We start from the raw sequence: 19,244 nt of genomic DNA, 5'->3' as shown, positions 1-19,244 counted from the left end.
TGCTCTTCTTCTGAAGTTCCATTTTCCTGTTAAATGTTGATTATTTTCTAAATAATTGTTTAAATAGCACTTCTTACTCCATATGTAGCTTCTATATATTAGTTTGTTTCCATCTCTCTTCACAATATAAACACCTAAAACAGGGGCTGGCCCATTGTAGGCATTAAGTATTAATAAATACTTGTTGAAATAACGAATAAACTTTTTTTCTTTATCTTACATCCACAATTCAACTTAGAGAGGAAACTAAAATTTAAGATTATTATAATTAACCATACCAATTTTTATTTGTGATCCTACACCAAAGAGTTGACTCTGAAAACTTTAGCCACATTCCTCTGTGTGCTGATTTGGTTCTGTGTCTAAAATAAAATTAGACCCAACCTTATAAATATGTTTTATACCTTTATACTTTTCAAACCAAAATATCTGAAAGAAGTGCAGTAAGCAGCAGTAGCCATAAAAAAGTGTCAAGTCAACTGTCAGTTCCCCAACAGACCATCAGAAAAATCTGTTGATGAGACAAAGCTGTTTGTTAGACCTCTTGCAGTAAGATAGCAGCTCAACAGAGCCTTAGTCGTATCTCAAAACAGGATGTCAACAAGAAGGATATTCATAGGATTTGAGGATCTGGACTGGTAGGTCTCACATGGTGGGAAAGTGGTTGGGATAGACAGAGTTTATGGCATAGCTTTGAGTTGGGAGGTACAATAAAGTGAGGGTCTTGATTCAAGTCTTGAGGAAGCTGTTTTAGTTGAGTCTTATCTTCCAGGAGCAAGTTTTTCCCTCAAGCAGCTAAGTTTTTTATGCCTAGTCCCAGTATCAGTTAACATAGAGGCAGGACCCAGTACTGCTTAACATAGGACAGGAAATCATGCTCAAGTTTTAGAGATGTGATGGCAGGAGAGAGAAATAATAAATTTCATGTCCCTAATATCTCACATATTGAGCTAAAGCACTCAATATTTGTTATCTAAGCATTGAAAATTCTAGTTTTCAATTAATAATACAATCATTTTTATTATGAAGAATATTTCCTCTAGGGATATATTTCTATCAAGTAATAATATCATAAGAGACCCTGGGATCAATTCAGTTTGATTTCATTTAACCAGTATTTCAGGGGTAGCTTTCTATGAGGCCATGTACTTTTTAAGGACAAAAAACGTGGTCACTGGCTCAAAGAGCTCATGGTCCCAGTAGGGAAGGCAGGTAATAAACTCAGCCATCCATGTAATTGAAGAGTAAAGCTATGTGTTAGGTTTGGCAATACGGGTCCAAATTAAGATCTTTAGAGTTTTAAATAAAACCCAAATGGAAAACAGCAAGAAAAAAAAAAAGATCTTAATATTATGGTACTTATTTCCAGCCCTCATTAAAAATAGAATTACTAAACTATGAAGGTGCTATAATGAATCGCAACAAAGTACTGATTTTTCTCATGGTGACTGATGCTTTCTTTAACGTATCAAATACCAATTTTTAAGTGCCTTCTCATTCTATTTCTTGGTGCCTCCACTTTGCTGGGGCTCTAATCATATGATAAAGCCTTGCAATGATGGTACAAGAAAGGAGTAATCTGTTTGCCTGAGTGTGTCAACAAAGACTTCAATTAGGATCAGAGTCTTGACTTGGGTCTTGAATGATGAATAAGAGTTTTCCAGATAACTGTCTTTGCCTAGGCAGAGAAACATGAAACAGCTGGGTGAATAGGAACCACATTTGAGAGAGTGGAATGAGTGAAGCTGCCCAGCTAGAAAGAGATCAAGTCCCTAAACACAGTTTATTATTAGTATCTAATATCATAATTGATGTTGTTATATTTTTTTCTATTTTATTTTTTCATTCACAATAGTTTATTCAGCAAATACTTATTAAGAGCAGAATTTTGTTGAAACACTATGAAGGAATACTGAAGCACTGTGAGGGACACCTGGGTGCATAAAAAGTATTTCCTCTAAGTAGTTGTGGAGAATATTTATTAAAAATATTTATTAAAAGGTGGCATGTGGTAAGAGCCATGGAAAAGGCCCCAAAGAAGACATTTGGGCTCAGAGTGGAGTTCTCTTTCACCTATAGACTTTCACGACCAAGAGAGTGTTTGAACAGGCTCTTATTTGGTTGTAATTCAAAAGAGTAATATATTGATAACAATATATATGTATTATTTTTCTTAAAATCACCTTTATTCCCACCACTAAAGAAAAAGTGTTATTAACATTTTGTTAAATTTCCATTTGATCTCTTGTATTCCAGTCGTAATACATTATCCTTTTTCACTCAGTTGTATTTATTTCCTATATCATTACACACCTATTGTTGACATCGTTTTGATAACTAAGATTATATCATATTCTTAAGAAATTATTTGTTCAAGGGATTATGGCTATGCTTTTTTAAAAAATTATCTCTTAGAGAAAGATCCTAAAGTATGTGATATCTAGGGGTTAAAATAATCCAACTAGGGGAGTGAATGGAAATATAGATGAAAGAAGAGTAGACAGGAGTTGATTCTTGAAGCTGAGTGGTGGGCTCCTGGGGGTTCATTGAATTCTTCTTGCTACTTGGGTATTTTTACATTACCCACAATAAAAAGTTTTTTAAAAAAAACATCTCATCATGTGATGGTGAAAATATGTGGTAGATTTAGATTGTTCTCAATTCTTTACTCTCTCCCTCTGCCACGTAACCTGGCAGTGCCCTAGAAAGGGCAGAGTAAATTGGCCAGCTCCATTGACCTTGGTCTTAGTCATGTGACTCTCTGACCATTGGAATGTTAGCAGACATGATGGAGCACAGATTTCAGACATACTACCTTGGTTTGACTAATCCCCTTACCTTCATGCCCCAGGAAGCGTGACCCTTCAAGTTTGGTCCTAAAACAAGACATGTGCAGCTGACCTGAACACAGTCTGAAGCCTGAAGCCAAGTCTATCCAACTGGCAGCCTGAAGCAGAGCTGCTGGTGCTGGCACACAATCACCTGGTTATGTGGGGATCTTTCTTGCAGCTTTGCTTGTGTAAGAGATCTTCTGCCAGTTTCCAGTTGGTTTTCTGTGAGAATTGTTCCACATGTAGATGTATTTGATGTGTTTGTGGGGGGAGGTGAGTTCCATGTCCTCTTACTCCACCATCTTGATCCACTTCCATGTATTTTTTTGTTTTGGGGTAATTGGTACTGTTATTCCAGATTCTATCCTTAAGCACATGAAGTTTTTCTTTGCTTTCTCATCTTACTCTCAAACATATTTTATTGAGATTATATTCTTATTGTGACCTTTTAACTAACTTAGCCCTGAGTATAAAAATTTCCTCATTACTAATAATTAAATAAAACAAAGTAATAGTGATGATAAAAATCTTTTCTTGGATTGTGAATATTCTGATAAACTATTACAAAAAAATATTCTTGATTTATTAAGCGAACAGTGCCCCCTTTTGACCACTGGACTCCGTAAAAGAAATCCTAAGAGAGGTACCTTTTTCATCTCTGCTAGGAATTGAATTTATATGTATGGATATCTAAAGAAACCATTCTGTGTTACCTTAATGGTGTATATACCGCGTGCTTTTCAGATTTATTTTGTAGCGTTTTAATTTTTAAATGTTAGGTCCACTAGAGTGTTTAATGGCAGTTTTGTTAGACCCAAATTTTAGTTTTATGAATCTTCTGTATCGTATCTGATTCAGGTTGAATACGAAGGTTTAAAGCATGAGATTAAGCGATTTGAGGAGGAGACGGTACTGCTGAACAGCCAACTGGAAGATGCCATCCGGTTGAAAGAAATAGCTGAGCACCAACTGGAAGAAGCCCTTGAGACCTTAAAAAATGAAAGGGAGCAAAAGAACAGCCTGCGGAAGGAGCTCTCCCAGTACATCACCCTCAATGATAACCATATCAGCATTTCAGTCGATGGACTCAAGTTTGCAGAGGATGGAAGTGAACCCAACAATGATGACAAAATGAACGGGCATATCCACGGACCCCTTGTGAAACTGAATGGAGACTATCGGACTCCCACTTTAAGGAAAGGAGAGTCTCTACACCCTGTTTCTGACTTATTCAGTGAGCTGAACATCTCAGAAATACAGAAATTGAAGCAGCAACTTATGCAGGTAAGAACTTTGTTTAGGGCTGTTAGAGTGAATATTTTGTAAGTTACGTGTAGTGTGTTGTGGGATTTCTTATTGTCACATTTTAGTTCCAGATTATTTTTTTAAATATTCTTTAACTAGCAACTTTGAAAGTACAATAGTTTAGAAAGACACAAAAGAGGTGTTGAAGAGAAATCTCTCATTTGCATTGCTTTACGAAATTTATTTCTTGGATAAATTAGATAACAATCGAGTGTGAAGGGAGAAAAGACAGCATCTTGATGCATTTCTCACAAAAGAATTCAAAAGCTTTATACACAAGAGAAATGACAGAAAATGAAGTTTTCTATCACAAGCAACTCTATGTATAGCTTCAAGATGAATGGTTATACTTCACAGCAATATTTTAAGCTCTAAAAGACATGAAGGACATGAGGACATGGGGAGGGGGAAGGGTAAGCTGGGACAAAGTGAGAGAGTGGCATGGACATATACACAATACCAAATAGATAGCTATTAGGAAGCAGCCGCATAGCACAGGGAGATCAGCTCGGTGCTCCGTGTCCACCTAGAGGGGTAGGATAGGGAGGTTGGGAGGGAGACGCAAGAGGGAGGAGATATGGGGATGTATGTGTATGTATAGCTGATTCACTTTGTTGTACAGCAGAAACTAACACACCATTGTAAAGCAATTATACTCCAGTAAAGATGTTAAAAAAATATATAATAAATAAATAAATAAAAGACATGGACTTTCTATATACAAACTAGCAGGATATCATATGATTATGATCATATGATTAAAAATACAGAACAGGTATAAATCTGAAACCAAGGATTTCTTCTTCCTACATGAGCTAGGCCTTAAAGTTTTAGCATCTTCACATCAAATGTCTTGGGGAGAGTCCCGCAAGCTTATCTCACTGTGAAATGGCTTTCTAATGTAGTCTTGCTTCCCGACCATACATTAATCCAGTGATGATGGAAATGTTGTCTGAGGAGCAGCATCGCCACCACCATCATCACCTGTGGGCTGCTGAGGGACAAATTGTTGGGCTCCCCACAGATCTACTGAGCCAGGCATCTGCTTCAACAAGCTTGTTAGGTGACAAGTTTGAGGCTTGCTCTTCAATCTGTTATCCCACCAAGGTTCTTTGCATAAAGCTGATAATTAAAGGCCTTAAGACTCTGGCAATCACTTTTTTTTTATAGCAAACAGGGCTTATAATTTTCTATCTATCTATCTATTTATTTATTTATGGCTGTGTTGGGTCTTCGTTGCTGCGCGTGGCCTTTCTCTAGTTGCGGCGAGTGGGGGCTACTCTTCATTGTGGTGCGCGGGCTTCGCATTGTGGTGGCTTCTCTTGTTGTGGAGCACGGGCTCTAGGTGCTCGGGCTTCAGTAGTTGTGGCGCGTGGGCTCAGTAGTTGTGGCACATGGGCTTAGTTGCTCTGCTGCATGTGGGATCTTCCCGGACCAGGGCTCGAACCCGTGTTCCCTGCATTGGCAGGCAGATTCTTAACCACTGCACCTCCAGGGAAGTCCCAGGGCTTATAATTTTCTGCCTCTACAGAAATGATGACTGAAAATGTAATTAGCAGAAGTAAATGAGACTAGAGAACCAATGAGATTAATATATTATTAGGCTTATTTTTAATACTATATCAAAAGTTAACATACCCTTTAACTTTTTTTTTTTAATATTTATTTATTTATTTATTTTTGGCTGTGTTGGGTCTTCATTGCTGTGCGTGGGCTTTCTCTAGTTACGGTGAGCAGGGGCTACTTTTTGTTGAGGTGCACAGGCTTCTCATTGAGGTGGCTTCTCGTTGCAGAGCATGGGCTCTAGGCGCGCGGGCTTCAGTAGTTGTAGCACGTGGGCTCAGTAGTTGTGGCACATGGGCTCTAGAGCGCAGGCTCAGTAGTTGTGGTGCACGGGCTTAGTTGCTCTGCGGCATGTGGGATCTTCCCGGACAGGGATTGAACCCTTGTCCCCTGCATTGACAGGCGGATTCTTAACCACTGCGCCACGAGGGAAGTCCACCCTTTAACTTTTAACTTTACCTGCCCAGTGCTTTTGGCTGCTGAAAGAGAATTAGTGAGAATTCATTTTCTCAGTGTTCGATTTGAATCAAGGTAAGAGGGTATGGCCACTGGAAGAAAATTAATTTCATATAGATTTACCTGACTGCAAAGTGCAGTTCTGTGTAGGTAATACTTTTCCATGTCTTTTTGCTCAGTTTATACTAATACAACCAGGTGGATAGAAAACACATTTCTTGTGAAAAAAATTTTATGTGACATATATTTACAAGAATGTATGCCCTCAAATTGAATAGAATTAATGTAAAATTTTTCTTAAACTATCATGTTGGTTGCTTTAGGATAAAAATTTAGTGGGTTGAAGCTTTTGTTTTTTCTTTTTATTTTGGTGGCAGTGTAGAGTATATGAGGAAGAGGGGGTTTTATGTGTAAACAGCTCAATAGTTTTCAACCAGGTCAACTATTGGTTGAAAGCTCAGAGCTGTTCTCAGTTTTAATCCTAAATGTAATCTGAGCTGGGGAATACAAAAGTCCAAAAGAGAGGAGTAGTTTAATCAAAAGAATGGTGGAGAACAAGTTCTCAGCAAGAGAGTGGTTCTCAATGGGAACCACCTTGCAGCATTTGGAGTGGGATAGTTCCTCATTGTCTGAGTCTGTCTGATGAGTTTCAGGAGGTTTAGCATCTCTGGTCCCAACCCATTAAATGCTCATTACATCTCCTCATAGATGTGGTGACCAAAAATGCCCCACACATTTCAAATGTCCCAAGTGTCAACCTCTAGTCGAGAATCATTCTTAGAGGGACAGCACTTTACTCTCCCATAAAATGGGGATACATTGTACCTTCTTCAAAGTGTCATGATTTCTGAGTTAATGTACACAGAGTGCTTAGAACAGGGCCAAGCACATGATAAATGCTCAATAATTATGAACTATTATCATTATTTCAACTCCACAGTGCCTTTAATTTGTTAAGCACTCCATTTATTTAGCTATTATTAATATAATTAACTGTTATTGTTGGATGATTAGCTCAAGGATAGTCATCTCAGATGGGAGTAATGTGGTTGCTGGTAAGTCTCAGGGTGTGAGACAGTCTGAAAAGGGATATTCATTCAGCAAAAAGTTAGAGTGAGAAAAACTTGGCTGGATAAACCTTCCCTCAATATATGAGAAAACTGTGTACCTTTGAATCTTTCATTAGCACTTAATGCTGACAGTTTATAAAGATGTAGAGGGACACAGGAAGGGCCTTATGTCCCAAAGTTTGCTCTTAATTTAGTTGTAAAAAACAGGCTCCACACAGGAAGGGCTTTGCAGTGTCCAGTCTCACACTCGGAACACTAACTACTAATTTTGTTGTAGGCAAAGTAACCACCTCTTCTCTTGTAATCAGTATTTTTTGTAATATATCTCATTCAAACTGTTGAACACAAGTATAGCAGAATGTATCTTCTCATGCATAATTTCTTTATAATCTGAGTTTTTCCTTAGCTATGTGTCCCCTTGTGTTTAATTCATATAAGTAAATTATAAAAACATTACAGGAGGGCTTCCATGGTGGCGCAGTGGTTAAGAATCTGCCTGCCAACGCAGGGGACACGGGTTCGAGCCCTGGTCCAGGAAGATCCCACATGCTGCAGAGCAACTAAGCCCGTGCACCACAAGTACTCAGCCTGTGCTCTAGAGCTCGCATGCCACAACTACTGAAGCCCGCGTGCCTAGAGCCCGTGCTCCACAACGAGAGAAGCCACTGCAATGAGAAGCCCGTGCACCGCAACAAAGAGTAGCCCCCACTCGCCATAACTACAGAAAGCCTGCACACAGCAACGAAGACCCAATGCGGCCAAAAATAAATAAATTTTTAAAAAAATTACAAGATACATTGCCTAGAAGTTATTGCAGTTGGTGTTGATGTGAATGAGCCTTGAAAATAATATGGCAGTTCTAATAAACAACACTTACGCACACCTTGCAGCACATACCATGTCAGTACCATTGTTTTGGACCTTCTGAGGGAGCAATAAAATGCACTTTCACTATGACTATCTGGAACACTTGGGGCCAGATGTATTTTGAAATTAAATATTCAGAATATAGAAAGTGTAGGCATGGAGAAAATTTCCCCTCTTCCCTTCTAGGTTCTTCGGCTGGCCTAAAAATTAAATTGAAGACAGATTAACAAGAGAAAAACAAATTTAACTTCGTATGTAGACGGGCAGAGGCAGGAATGTAACACCCTATACCAGGGAATATGCAGCTTTTAAGATTTTCTTTCTTAGGATTAAAGAAACCCTTTGAGGGACTTCCCTTGTGGTCCAGTGGTTAGGAATCTGCCTTCCAATGCACGGGACGCAGGTTTGATCCCTGGTTGGGGACTAAGATCCCACATGCCGTGGGGCAACTAAGCCTGCAGGCCACAACTAGAGAGCCTGCGTGCCGCAACTACTGAGCCCGCGAACTCTGGAGCCTCCCCACCTCAACTAGAGAGAAGCCCGTGCGCCGTGATGAAGCACCTGTGTGCCTCAACTAAGACCCAATGCAGCCAAATAAATAAATAAATATATATATATATATTTATGCTTTAAATATACTTTTATATGTTTTTTTAATCAGTCCAAAATAAGTATTTTAAAAAATAAAATAAAGAAACCCTTTGAAAACAGCATACCTGAGTCAAAGCCTATCAGCCTTTTCTCATCTTACAAGATTCCATCTATGCATGTAAATTATGTTTTCCCCACTAAGGATATTTACTTAACCTGGTTCCGAAAAGAAAAAAACTATGTTTATGCCTTGGGTATCAGGAATGTTGGGTGAATTGCTTCACTTCTCTGAGGTGCATTTATAAAAGGGAAGGTGAAAGGTGATAAATTAGCCCCATCACTAGTCTCTATGATGCCTTTGTTGGAATTAGGAAAAAAAAAAAGTCCCCTTCCTCAAGATATCATACTGCCATCTGCTGGAAAATGGTAATAATATTGATAAATATAAAAACCTACACTGACTACAATTTAAATTGCCTCCTAGAATTGGATCACCCTCAAAACCCAGTTATTTCAAATAGGTTATAATAATAATAATAATTCCCAGTGACAAGTACTTCAGTTCATTTTATTAGAATGAAAATAAGTAGATCCTGCCTGGGAACACTAAATAAATTACATAATCTATTTAAAGGAGTCTCTATGCTTGTGCTAAAATTTCTACCTTTGACAAATAGCCTCTGTTTAACTTCATATCACAGAGAGTCAGACTAAGCAGGAGAAAACTCTTTGCATTGTTTTCTTCAGTATCATACTGGCTATATAATTTCACATATAATGTGAGAAAATAGTTTATATTTCTGTAAAACTGAAATTTATAAGTTTTGTTGTATCCTCATGGATGTGGAAGAAATAAAGATCCATATTGTGTTTAGATATACTCTATTAAAGGCAATTTAAATTTTTCCTATAATGATGGTAAGTGGTCAACTTGCTGCATGTCCCATAAGAGTTAAAAGCTATTTGTATATATTTGCGTAATTGATGGATGCTTATAACCCAGGTAGATAGTGTTATCCCCATTTTACAGATAGGGAAACTGAGGCACAAATATGTTATGTCATTTGCTCAAAGCCAAAAGCCTAGGAAGTGGATTGCTACACAGAGAAAGAGAGAGATTCAAACAAATGAAATATTATCTGTGCTTAACAAAGACTCCCAGAATATTTATGGGATGAAATTAGTAAGACAAGATTGGTCAGTTCCTAGTTTTTAAAACTTAATGTGACAAATACAATTTCTTAGGACAAAGTCGACAACTTAAGTTGTCAAACTATTGTAAACTTTACAGTTAAAGATTGCCTTTAGGGGCTTCCCTGGTGGCGCAGTGGTTGAGAATCTGCCTGCCAATGCAGGGGACACGGGTTCGAGCCCTGGTCTGGGAGGATCCCACATGCCGCGGAGCAACTAGGCCCATGAGCCACAATTACTGAGCCTGCGCGTCTGGAGCCTGTGCTCTGCAACAAGAGAGGCCGCGATAGTGAGAGGCCCGCGCACCGCGATGAAGAGTGGCCCCCACTTGCCGCAACTAGAGAAAGCCCTCGCACAGAAACGAAGACCCAACACGGCCATAAACAAATAAATAAAAATTAAAAAAAAAAAAAGCTTTAGGCAAACACATTTCTCAGAAGCCTTACTTTTTTTTTAAACCATCTGTCAGTAACCATAATAAGAGCATCCATAATCACACGACAAGGGATGAGTCTATGTAGTTATTTTTTAAGAACACCTTTATGGCAATTATTCACATACAATCCACCCACTTAAAGGGTATAATTTGGTGTTTTTTAGTATAGTCACACAGTTGTGCAATCACCACCACAGTCAATTCATTACACCAAAAGGAAACTATGTACCCATTAGTAGCCACTCCAACCACAGGCAACCACTAATCTACTTTATGTCTCAGTAGATTTGTCTATTCTGGACATTTCATTTAAGTGGAATCACACAATATGTGGTCTTTTGTGTCTGGCTTTTATCACTTAGCATAATATGTTCAATTCATGTTGTAACATATAGTAGTATTTCATTTCTTTTTATTGCCAAATAATACTCTATTATATAGATATACCACATTTTATTTATTCATTTATCAGTGATGGACATTTGAGTTGTTTCCACTTTTCAGCTATTATGAATAATGCTGTTATGAACATTCATGTACAGGTTTTTATGTGCACTTATATTTTAATTCCCTTGAGCATATACTTAAGAGTGGAGTTGCTGGGTCGTAGGGTAACTCTATGTTTCGCCTTCTGAGGAACTGCCAGACTGTTCTCAAAGCAGCTGAACCATTTCACATCTCCACCAGCAGTGTATGAGGATTCTGATTTCTCCACATCCTCACAGACATTTATTTGCCTCTTGACCATAGCCTAATTGCCCTGGCTAGAACTTCTAGTACAACACTGAATAAAAGTGGCAGGAGCAATCATTTTTGTCCAGTTCCTGATCCTAAGAGGAAAGCATTCACCATTAAGTATGTCATCTGTGGGTGTTTTGTAGATGCCCCAGCAGGTTCAGGAAGTTCTCTTCTATTTTTAGATTGTTGTCTGTTTTCATCATGAAGGGGTATTGAATTTTGTCAAATGCTTTTTCTGCATACATTGAGATGATCGTGTGGTTTTGTCCTGTGTTCTATTAATACAGTGTATTATATTTATTGATTTTTGCATGTTAAGTCAACATTGCATTCCTAGGATAAACCCCACTTGGTCAGGTTGTCTAACACTTTTTTATATGTTGCTGGATTCAGTTTGCTAGTATTTTGTTCAAGATTTTTGTGTCTATATTCTTAAGAGATACTGGTCTATAGTTTTCTTTGCCTGGTTTTGGTATCAGAGTAATACTGGCCTCATAGAATGACTTGAAAAGGCTCCCTCCCCTTCTTTTTTTTTTTTAAAATGGGTAAATCCATAGGACAGAAAGCAGATTAGTGGTTTGCTTTTTTTTTTTCTTTTTTAATTATCTATTTATTTATTTATGGCTGTGTTGGGTCTTCGTTTCTGTGCCAGGGCTTTCTCTAGTTGCGGCAAGTGGGGGCCACTCTTCATCGCGGTGCGCGGGCCTCTCTCTATCGCGGCCTCTTTTGTTGCGGAGCACAGGCTCCAGACGTGCAGGCTCAGTAATTGTGGCTCATGGGCCTAGTTGCTCCGCGGCATGTGGGATCTTCCCAGACCAGGGCTCGAACCCGTGTTCCCTGCATTGGCAGGCAGATTCTCAACCACTGCGCCACCAGAGAAGCCCTTTTTTTTTTTTGAGTCTTTGTCCAGCTGACTGACTTTTGTATATACGTGTGTGAGTGTGTGTGTGTGTGTGTGTGTGTGTGTGTGTGAGAGAGAGAGACAGAGAGAGAGAAGAGATTCCTTCTCACCACACTCTCCAATATATTACCTTCTTTTCCAACTGCTGGATTCCCTCACCTTGTGTTTCTTGGTTGTAGGCTGATCTTTTTTCACAGCTCTCATTCATCAGGGCACAGATTTGCCAGTGTTACTTCACTTCAAGCAGAGAAGAATAAGTTATTTATTTCTGAGTTCTATTTTACATACTCATACTATGTATAACATTCCAAAACTCACACCAGTCATTCAGGTGTCAAATTGAAAGTCAGATGACCAGGATAAAGACTTTATGGAAATTAATAACTCATAAAACAGCTTTTATTTCTTTTCCTATAAAAGTCCTAATATAAACATGCAAATTCTGCTGTCTTTTCTTTTGTTCCTTCACAAAAGAATCTATCAGTACTCAATACATGTAAATGTGTTTATTTAAAAGGTAAACACTCAGCGAAATTAAAAATAATTTCTATGGTGGTCCAATGGGTAAGACCCCACGCTCCCAATGCAGGGGGCCCAGGTTCGATCCCTGGTTGGGAAACTGGATCCCAGATGCATGCCACAACTAGGAGTTCGCATGCCACAACTAAGAATTCCGCATGCTGCAACTAAAGATCCCGTGTGCCGCAACTAAGACTTGGCGCAGTCAAAATAAATAAATAAATAAATATTAAAATTGTCCCCCTTCCTCCAACCGTCATTCCAACTGCCTTTAAAAATAATAATAATAATAATAATTTCTATGGGATGGGATTTTGCTGGCGGCCCAGTGTTTAGGACTCCGCGCTTCCACTTCAGGGGGCACGGGTTCGATCCCTGGCCAGGGAACTAAGATCCCACACACATGCCGCAACTAAGAGCCTGCATGCTGCGTGACCAAAAAATAATAATAATAATAAAAATTTCTATGGCACATAATTATAACAATAATAATAATATATATTGTGTACTTACACCAGACTACAGAGTTTACAAATTATGCATTCAAGTTTTCTGGCAGAACAACCAACCCTACTATGCAAAGTAAAATCTTCAGTTTCAGATAGAAGACAGAGATTGTAAGAAGAGAAATAAGGCAACTATTCTTAGTCACTGTAGAAGATTATATATTATTTATATATAATTATAGAAGATTACAATTAACTCAGCAAGTCTCTCTTGAATAAGTTCTTCACAAATGGAGATTAAAATATACACTTAAAATGAATAGTAATTTTAATCTTTAAAGTGTTTTGCATTTAATAATTCAAAGTATGGGGCTTCCCTGGTGGCGCAGTGGTTGAGAGTCTGCCTGCCAATGCAGGGGACACGGGTTCGAGCCCTGGTCTGGGAAGATCCCACATGCTGCGGAGCGACTGGGCCCGTGAGCTGCAATTACTGAGCCTGCGCGTCTGGAGCCTGTGCTCCGCAACAAGAGAGGCCGCGACAGTGAGAGGCCCGCGCACCGCGATGAGGAGTGGCCCCCACTTGCCGCAACTGGAGAAAGCCCTCACACAGAAACGAAGACCCAACACAGCCATAAATAAATAAATAAATAAATAAAAAAAATTTAAAAAAAAAAAAAAAAAATAATAATTCAAAGTACCATGTATCTTAAATAGTTTAAGCCCTGCTGTCTGAAATCCAAATACAATTTAAGGTACTTCAAGCCTCAATAGCTGAGGGAAAATGTAATGCCAGAGTTATACAAAATTATCCACAATTTAGTTATCTTTTTTTGGAGGGGGAGGGCAGACCAACCTTAATTGTCCAGAAAAAATATATACACACACACACATCTGTATGTATGTATGTGTGTATTTACATACACACACATACATGTGTATGTGTGTATAAAATTTGGACATCGTTCCCTATTCAAATGATTCCACCAGAAATGTATTGAGTGTGGAAATTAGTACTATATGTGGAACATATACATATGAAGGAGACAGTGTTCTATTTGATGTTTTCTGGAGGTGCTATCATGAAGAAACTGGTAGACATACTTTGGGGCTTAGAAAATGTTTATGTTAAATGGGAATTGGCAAAGTCCAGGTTGGACACTCTCCTAAAGGCATTATCTCATTTATCATAACACTTTTGCCTCTAGAACAAACCTGAGACATGTTCAGTACATTTTGTTCTCGTCCAGTTTTTAGTTTTATCCAAAAGTTTTTCCTATTGAAGAGCTTTTTGAAATCAGCTATGTGTATTGTATTCATGTATACTAATCAAATGATATTTAGACTTTTCAGAGCAAATTTACTTAATTTTTAAGAGAAAAAGAAAAAAAACAGTCCATTTCATTGAGATTGTATACAATACCAATAATAGAATATTTAGGAGATTTTCCATCTCTTTTATCAAAAATTCAAATGTCTTGGCTTTTCATCAAATACTGTGTTACATAATTACCTGGATTTTCACTTAAAATTATTGCCCAATAGTCTGGATAAGTCAATTCATCTTCAGCTATAAGCAAGTACAATCTGTTATACGTAATGAAACCCAGCTAAGAGGATTTGTATTCAAATATATCCTGACTCTGAGATGAAAGAGTTGCTTTTGCACATACAAATACAAATTCGTAAAACAGATGTGTTTGCCATGTAGAAGCATTTTGGTCATGGGAATTGGACCACAGTTACCCAAATGTTAACAACAGCTAACATTATAATACCTTGAGCATTAAATTCACTGTCCTACTGAATCATCCAAATGCCCCTATGAGGCAGGCATTGTTATGCTCCTTTTATAGATTACTAAACTGAAGCTTGCCCAGATTTAACTTGTGTATAATGCATGAGAATTTGGAGGGATAAATATGCAGAGCATAATTCTTTTGGAATGATGTACTTTTTGATTGACTTACCAGAACTGCTGAAATAAGAAAACACACTCCAATTCAACTTGTAGTAATGGAAACATGGGCTCTTCTGCATTTTTAAAACATATACATGTCCAAATGTGAATGGGTCAAGCTCATCACTGGCATTGCCTTGAAGTCATTCAGAGACTTTCTTTTGCCCTTGCAGGTAGAGCGGGAAAAGGCCATTCTTCTGGCCAATCTCCAGGAGTCACAGACGCAGCTGGAACACACCAAGGGGGCACTGACGGAGCAGCACGAACGGGTGCACCGGCTCACGGAGCACGTTAATGCCATGAGGGGCCTGCAGAGCAGCAAGGAGCTCAAGCAGCTGGACGGGGAAAAGGGCCGGGACTCGGGAGAGGAGACCCATGACTACGAGGTGGACATCAATGGCTTAGAGATCCTTGAATGCAAATACAGAGTGGCAGTTACTGAGGTGATCGATTTGAAAGCTGAAATTAAGGCCTTAAAGGAGAAATATAATAAATCTGTAGAAAACTATACTGAAGAGAAGGCGAAGTATGAGAGTAAGATCCAAATGTATGATGAGCAGATTACAAGCCTTGAGAAGACCACCAAGGAGAGTGGAGAGAAGATGGCCCATATGGAGAAGGAGTTGCAAAAGATGACCAGCATAGCCAATGAAAATCACAATACCCTTAATACAGCCCAGGATGAGTTGGTGACATTTAGTGAGGAGCTAGCTCAGCTTTACCATCATGTATGTCTGTGTAATAATGAAACCCCTAACAGGGTCATGCTGGACTACTATAGGCAAAGTAGAGTCACCCGTAGTGGCAGCCTGAAAGGGCCTGATGATCCCAGGGGACTTTTGTCTCCACGGTTAGTCAGGCGGGGTGTGTCATCCCCTGTAGAAACAAGGACCTCACCTGAACCAGTTTCAAAAGAAAACACAGAGGCCAGCAAAGAGCCAAGTCCAACCAAGACTCCCACCATCTCGCCTGTTATTACTGCCCCACCATCATCTCCAGTATTAGACACAAGTGACATCCGCAAAGAACCAATGAATATCTACAACCTTAATGCCATAATCCGGGACCAAATCAAACATCTGCAGAAAGCTGTGGACCGGTCCTTGCAACTGTCTCGTCAAAGAGCTGCGGCACGGGAGCTGGCCCCCATGATTGATAAAGACAAAGAAGCCCTAATGGAAGAGATCCTCAAGCTTAAGTCCCTACTGAGCACCAAACGGGAGCAGATCGCCACACTGAGGGCAGTGCTGAAAGCCAACAAACAGGTGATCTCATTCTACTAATGAGCCATGCTAGCCAACACTTTAACTAGTTTATTCCTAAATGTTTTTGAGTGTCCACCACCATCAGGATGAGAGTTCAGATTCCTGGTCATTAGAGGAATAAAACAAACTATGGCCAGAGCCAGATCAGAATGTAATAATTTCTTTGAAGTGCGTGAATGGATGAAACAGGAGAGTAGCTATGCCCCACTAAGTAGAGGTAGAGGTGAGGAAATTAAAGCAGGAACAGAGAAGATCCAGTTGCAGATGTAGAAAGGCAGTCCAGGCGGTACTTAGCTGGAGCCCAGCAATCACTAAGTGTAGAAATAGGAGATGGAGGGATGCAGAATAGGCTGGCATGGAAGCTTACACCAGGCAGAGACAGCAAGAAAGGCACCCTGGTAGGCAGCTAGAGCAAACAGAGGGGAGCTCTCTAGAGAGAGAGGTAGAGATGGAGATAAAATAGAATGTGCACTAACTCTGCCACTAACCACATATCTGAAATTTAGGTCCACTTGGGATGTTAATTCACCTCAGTCAGAGCTTAAGCAATAAGAGAATTTTTCCTAACCATAGATCTTGTCCTTCTGGCATAAGTAGGAATGCTACCACATGATCCTACCTAACTCCTAGATCTCCTTGATGTCTGAATTTGGTTTTCACCCTCAAACTTTACCTGGATGACAGTGCTATGAAATATAGGTGGGAAAATATTTTTAACCTCTGTTTTCTCTGGAAAGTGAGACTTGAAAGATACCTTTGAGAAGGGTGCTGAATAAAGGGTATTGATAAAAAGAAGCAACAAAACATCAAATACCTTCCTGCAAATGTGAGCAATGCTAGTGTTAGAGAGTGAAAGTTAATTTCAGATTCAGACTTCCTTTTCCTTTTGCCTTTATCTGGGGGAAACCATACCATTATCATGCCGTCTACATTGCAGCTTTCTACCATCTTTATCTTCAGTTCCCATAAACCTGTTGATACAATTTGGAGGTCTATACCACAAACAGTAATAATGTTTGCACTATATAAACATGTTCTTTACAAATCTAAAGGCAAAATAGGACCTTATTTTTGTGCTATCACTTCACGGAATTAGAAAAGATTAGGGTGAATGAAGAATTTGTGAGAGATCTGACTCCAGTTTGAGGTCAGAATAAAGAATTTGTTACCATATCCTTCCAAAGACCCAATGATTTAGTGGTCATGAATAACTAATACCGTATTAGATAAGGCTTAGAAGACCTTCATCAAAGACATAATATCCTGGGCATTCTTGGTCAAGCCATTCAAATAACTTCGACTTCTTCCTGAAGTTTGAATATTACTGACCTAGAAACCTAGATCTATAGAAGTGTCAAGATGCTTAATTGACATGAAAGTACAGATAAGCATGGTTGATCAGCCAAGAGAGACTAATTTGTCAATAAGCATTCATTGATTCCATATTTCATGGCAGGTAGTAAGTAGGGATGCAAAAATAAGTGACTAGTAATCTAGTAGAATTTCAATACATGCCTGTAACTATTTACAAGATAGTGATATAAACAGTGCCATAGGAATTCAGCAGTTCAAAGCATTCCTGGCTGAATTTTTATTTTCATAGTAGTTTGTGGTACCATTTGCATTACATTAGTGTCACAGCCCATATGGTCTCAGTAAATTAAATGTAAACACATTTCTAACCATGCCTTTAGTTTATATTTTAATGATGTTAGGGCTATTGCTGTGATGCTGTGTGCCATAAATAGCTCAGGTCTCTACAGATGACGTCCACTATAGACACTGTGGAATATTTGTTATTAAGGCTAAGCTAGGAATTGTCATAGAGGAAAAAAAGAGAATCTTCCTGATTTTATTAAAACAGGCATTCTGCATTCTCTATGACTCTTTTAATACACCTTAGGGTTTTTTGTAAGCACAGTGTCTTCTGATGAGATAAGTAAATGTTTACAAAGGACCATCTGTATACTAAACTGTGATGGATGCTAAAGATTCAAAGAAGGCCAGTACATGGTCCCTGCCTTCCAGAAAAAGACTCACAGACTTCCGGGGATGTCAGAATAGAACAGATAATTACAGTTTGATGTTGTACATGCTGTAATCCAATTTACGGGAACATTGCAAAGGAAGTAACTAATGTATCCTACATCTAGACCTCTGTGGCTGGAAACAAGATTTTTTATTTAGAAAATCAACTTTGGGAGAATGTGGTGAATGCAGATGTCAGCAAATCTGCTAATGGGTTAGAGATACTTACACTTTCTTAATTCCGGAAAAGCTTTGTGCAGTTCTGTGGACAAAAATCTACAAACAATGCTGAGTCCTTTGGGGCATTTTTCACAATAAATGAGTTTATACTTCTGTTTCAGATCTTGCTTTTCTGTCACTTCCCTCTCTTTTCCCCTTAGATAACTGACCATGTAGCTCCATGTGTTTACAAACTTGTTACATCTACATTTTCACAAGTTAAACTTAACTATCTGTTCTAAATGATTATGTGTCTAAATTTTTAAAAAATTAAACAACTGCCATTTTTCCCCAGGTCGATTTCTGCATTGTGGATAACTTTCTGAATCTATAACATTTCTAAAGTTTCTACTGAGTTATAGAACTACAGAACATACTAAAGTATTTTATGAGTAACCTCTCATTTTAATCTGAATTTAAATTCAATCAAAATTATTAAGTTACATTAAAAATAAAAATTAAAAAAACTATTAATTTACAACTTTGGAATAAAAACATTAACAAACTACCTTATCCAATAGTGTTTTAATTAAAAGAGAATCCATTTATCTCTATAAATGGATTGGCACTTTGTAGAAGAAAGTTGAAGCTGTCCACTTGAAGCACAAAAAGAAATGTTAAAAAACCACAGTAGTCTTCCTGGGAAATTCCATTACTAATGGATTCTTTTCATTAGTAATGGGCTTTTTTTCATTAGTATTGAATATTTTTACACACTCTGAAAAGCTGTAGTTAACAGTTTGTAAAAATGGTGTGTTTCCAGTTTGGCTTCAATATGAATACCATGGGGGCTATGCATCAAATAGGCAGTCCCTAAATATACACTGATTTCATGCATTGATTTAGCCAACATTTTTTTGT

At 38.5% G+C, this 19,244-nt stretch overlaps 1 protein-coding gene across 5 annotated transcripts in view; it reads left to right on the top strand.

Moving 5' to 3' along the window:
- The window catches only part of BICD1 (BICD cargo adaptor 1), a 187,659-nt gene that overhangs the window by 132,291 nt on the left and 36,124 nt on the right, over positions 1-19,244 (top strand). For all 5 annotated transcript variants that reach the window (XR_009702655.1, XM_061206425.1, XM_061206428.1 and 2 more), the window contains exons 4-5: positions 3,690-4,115; positions 15,045-16,136. Coding sequence is in view for 4 of the 5 variants with exons in the window: in XM_061206425.1 (XP_061062408.1) it covers positions 3,690-4,115; positions 15,045-16,136 (1,518 nt within the window). In the remaining variant the exon portion in view is untranslated. The remainder of the gene's footprint in view (positions 1-3,689; positions 4,116-15,044; positions 16,137-19,244) is intronic.

The sequence above is a fragment of the Eubalaena glacialis genome, chromosome 11 (assembly GCF_028564815.1).
Source record: "Eubalaena glacialis isolate mEubGla1 chromosome 11, mEubGla1.1.hap2.+ XY, whole genome shotgun sequence".
NCBI lineage: Eukaryota > Metazoa > Chordata > Mammalia > Artiodactyla > Balaenidae > Eubalaena > Eubalaena glacialis.
The sequence above is the reverse complement of the archived record's forward strand: the minus strand, read 5'-3'. Positions and strand labels throughout refer to the sequence as shown.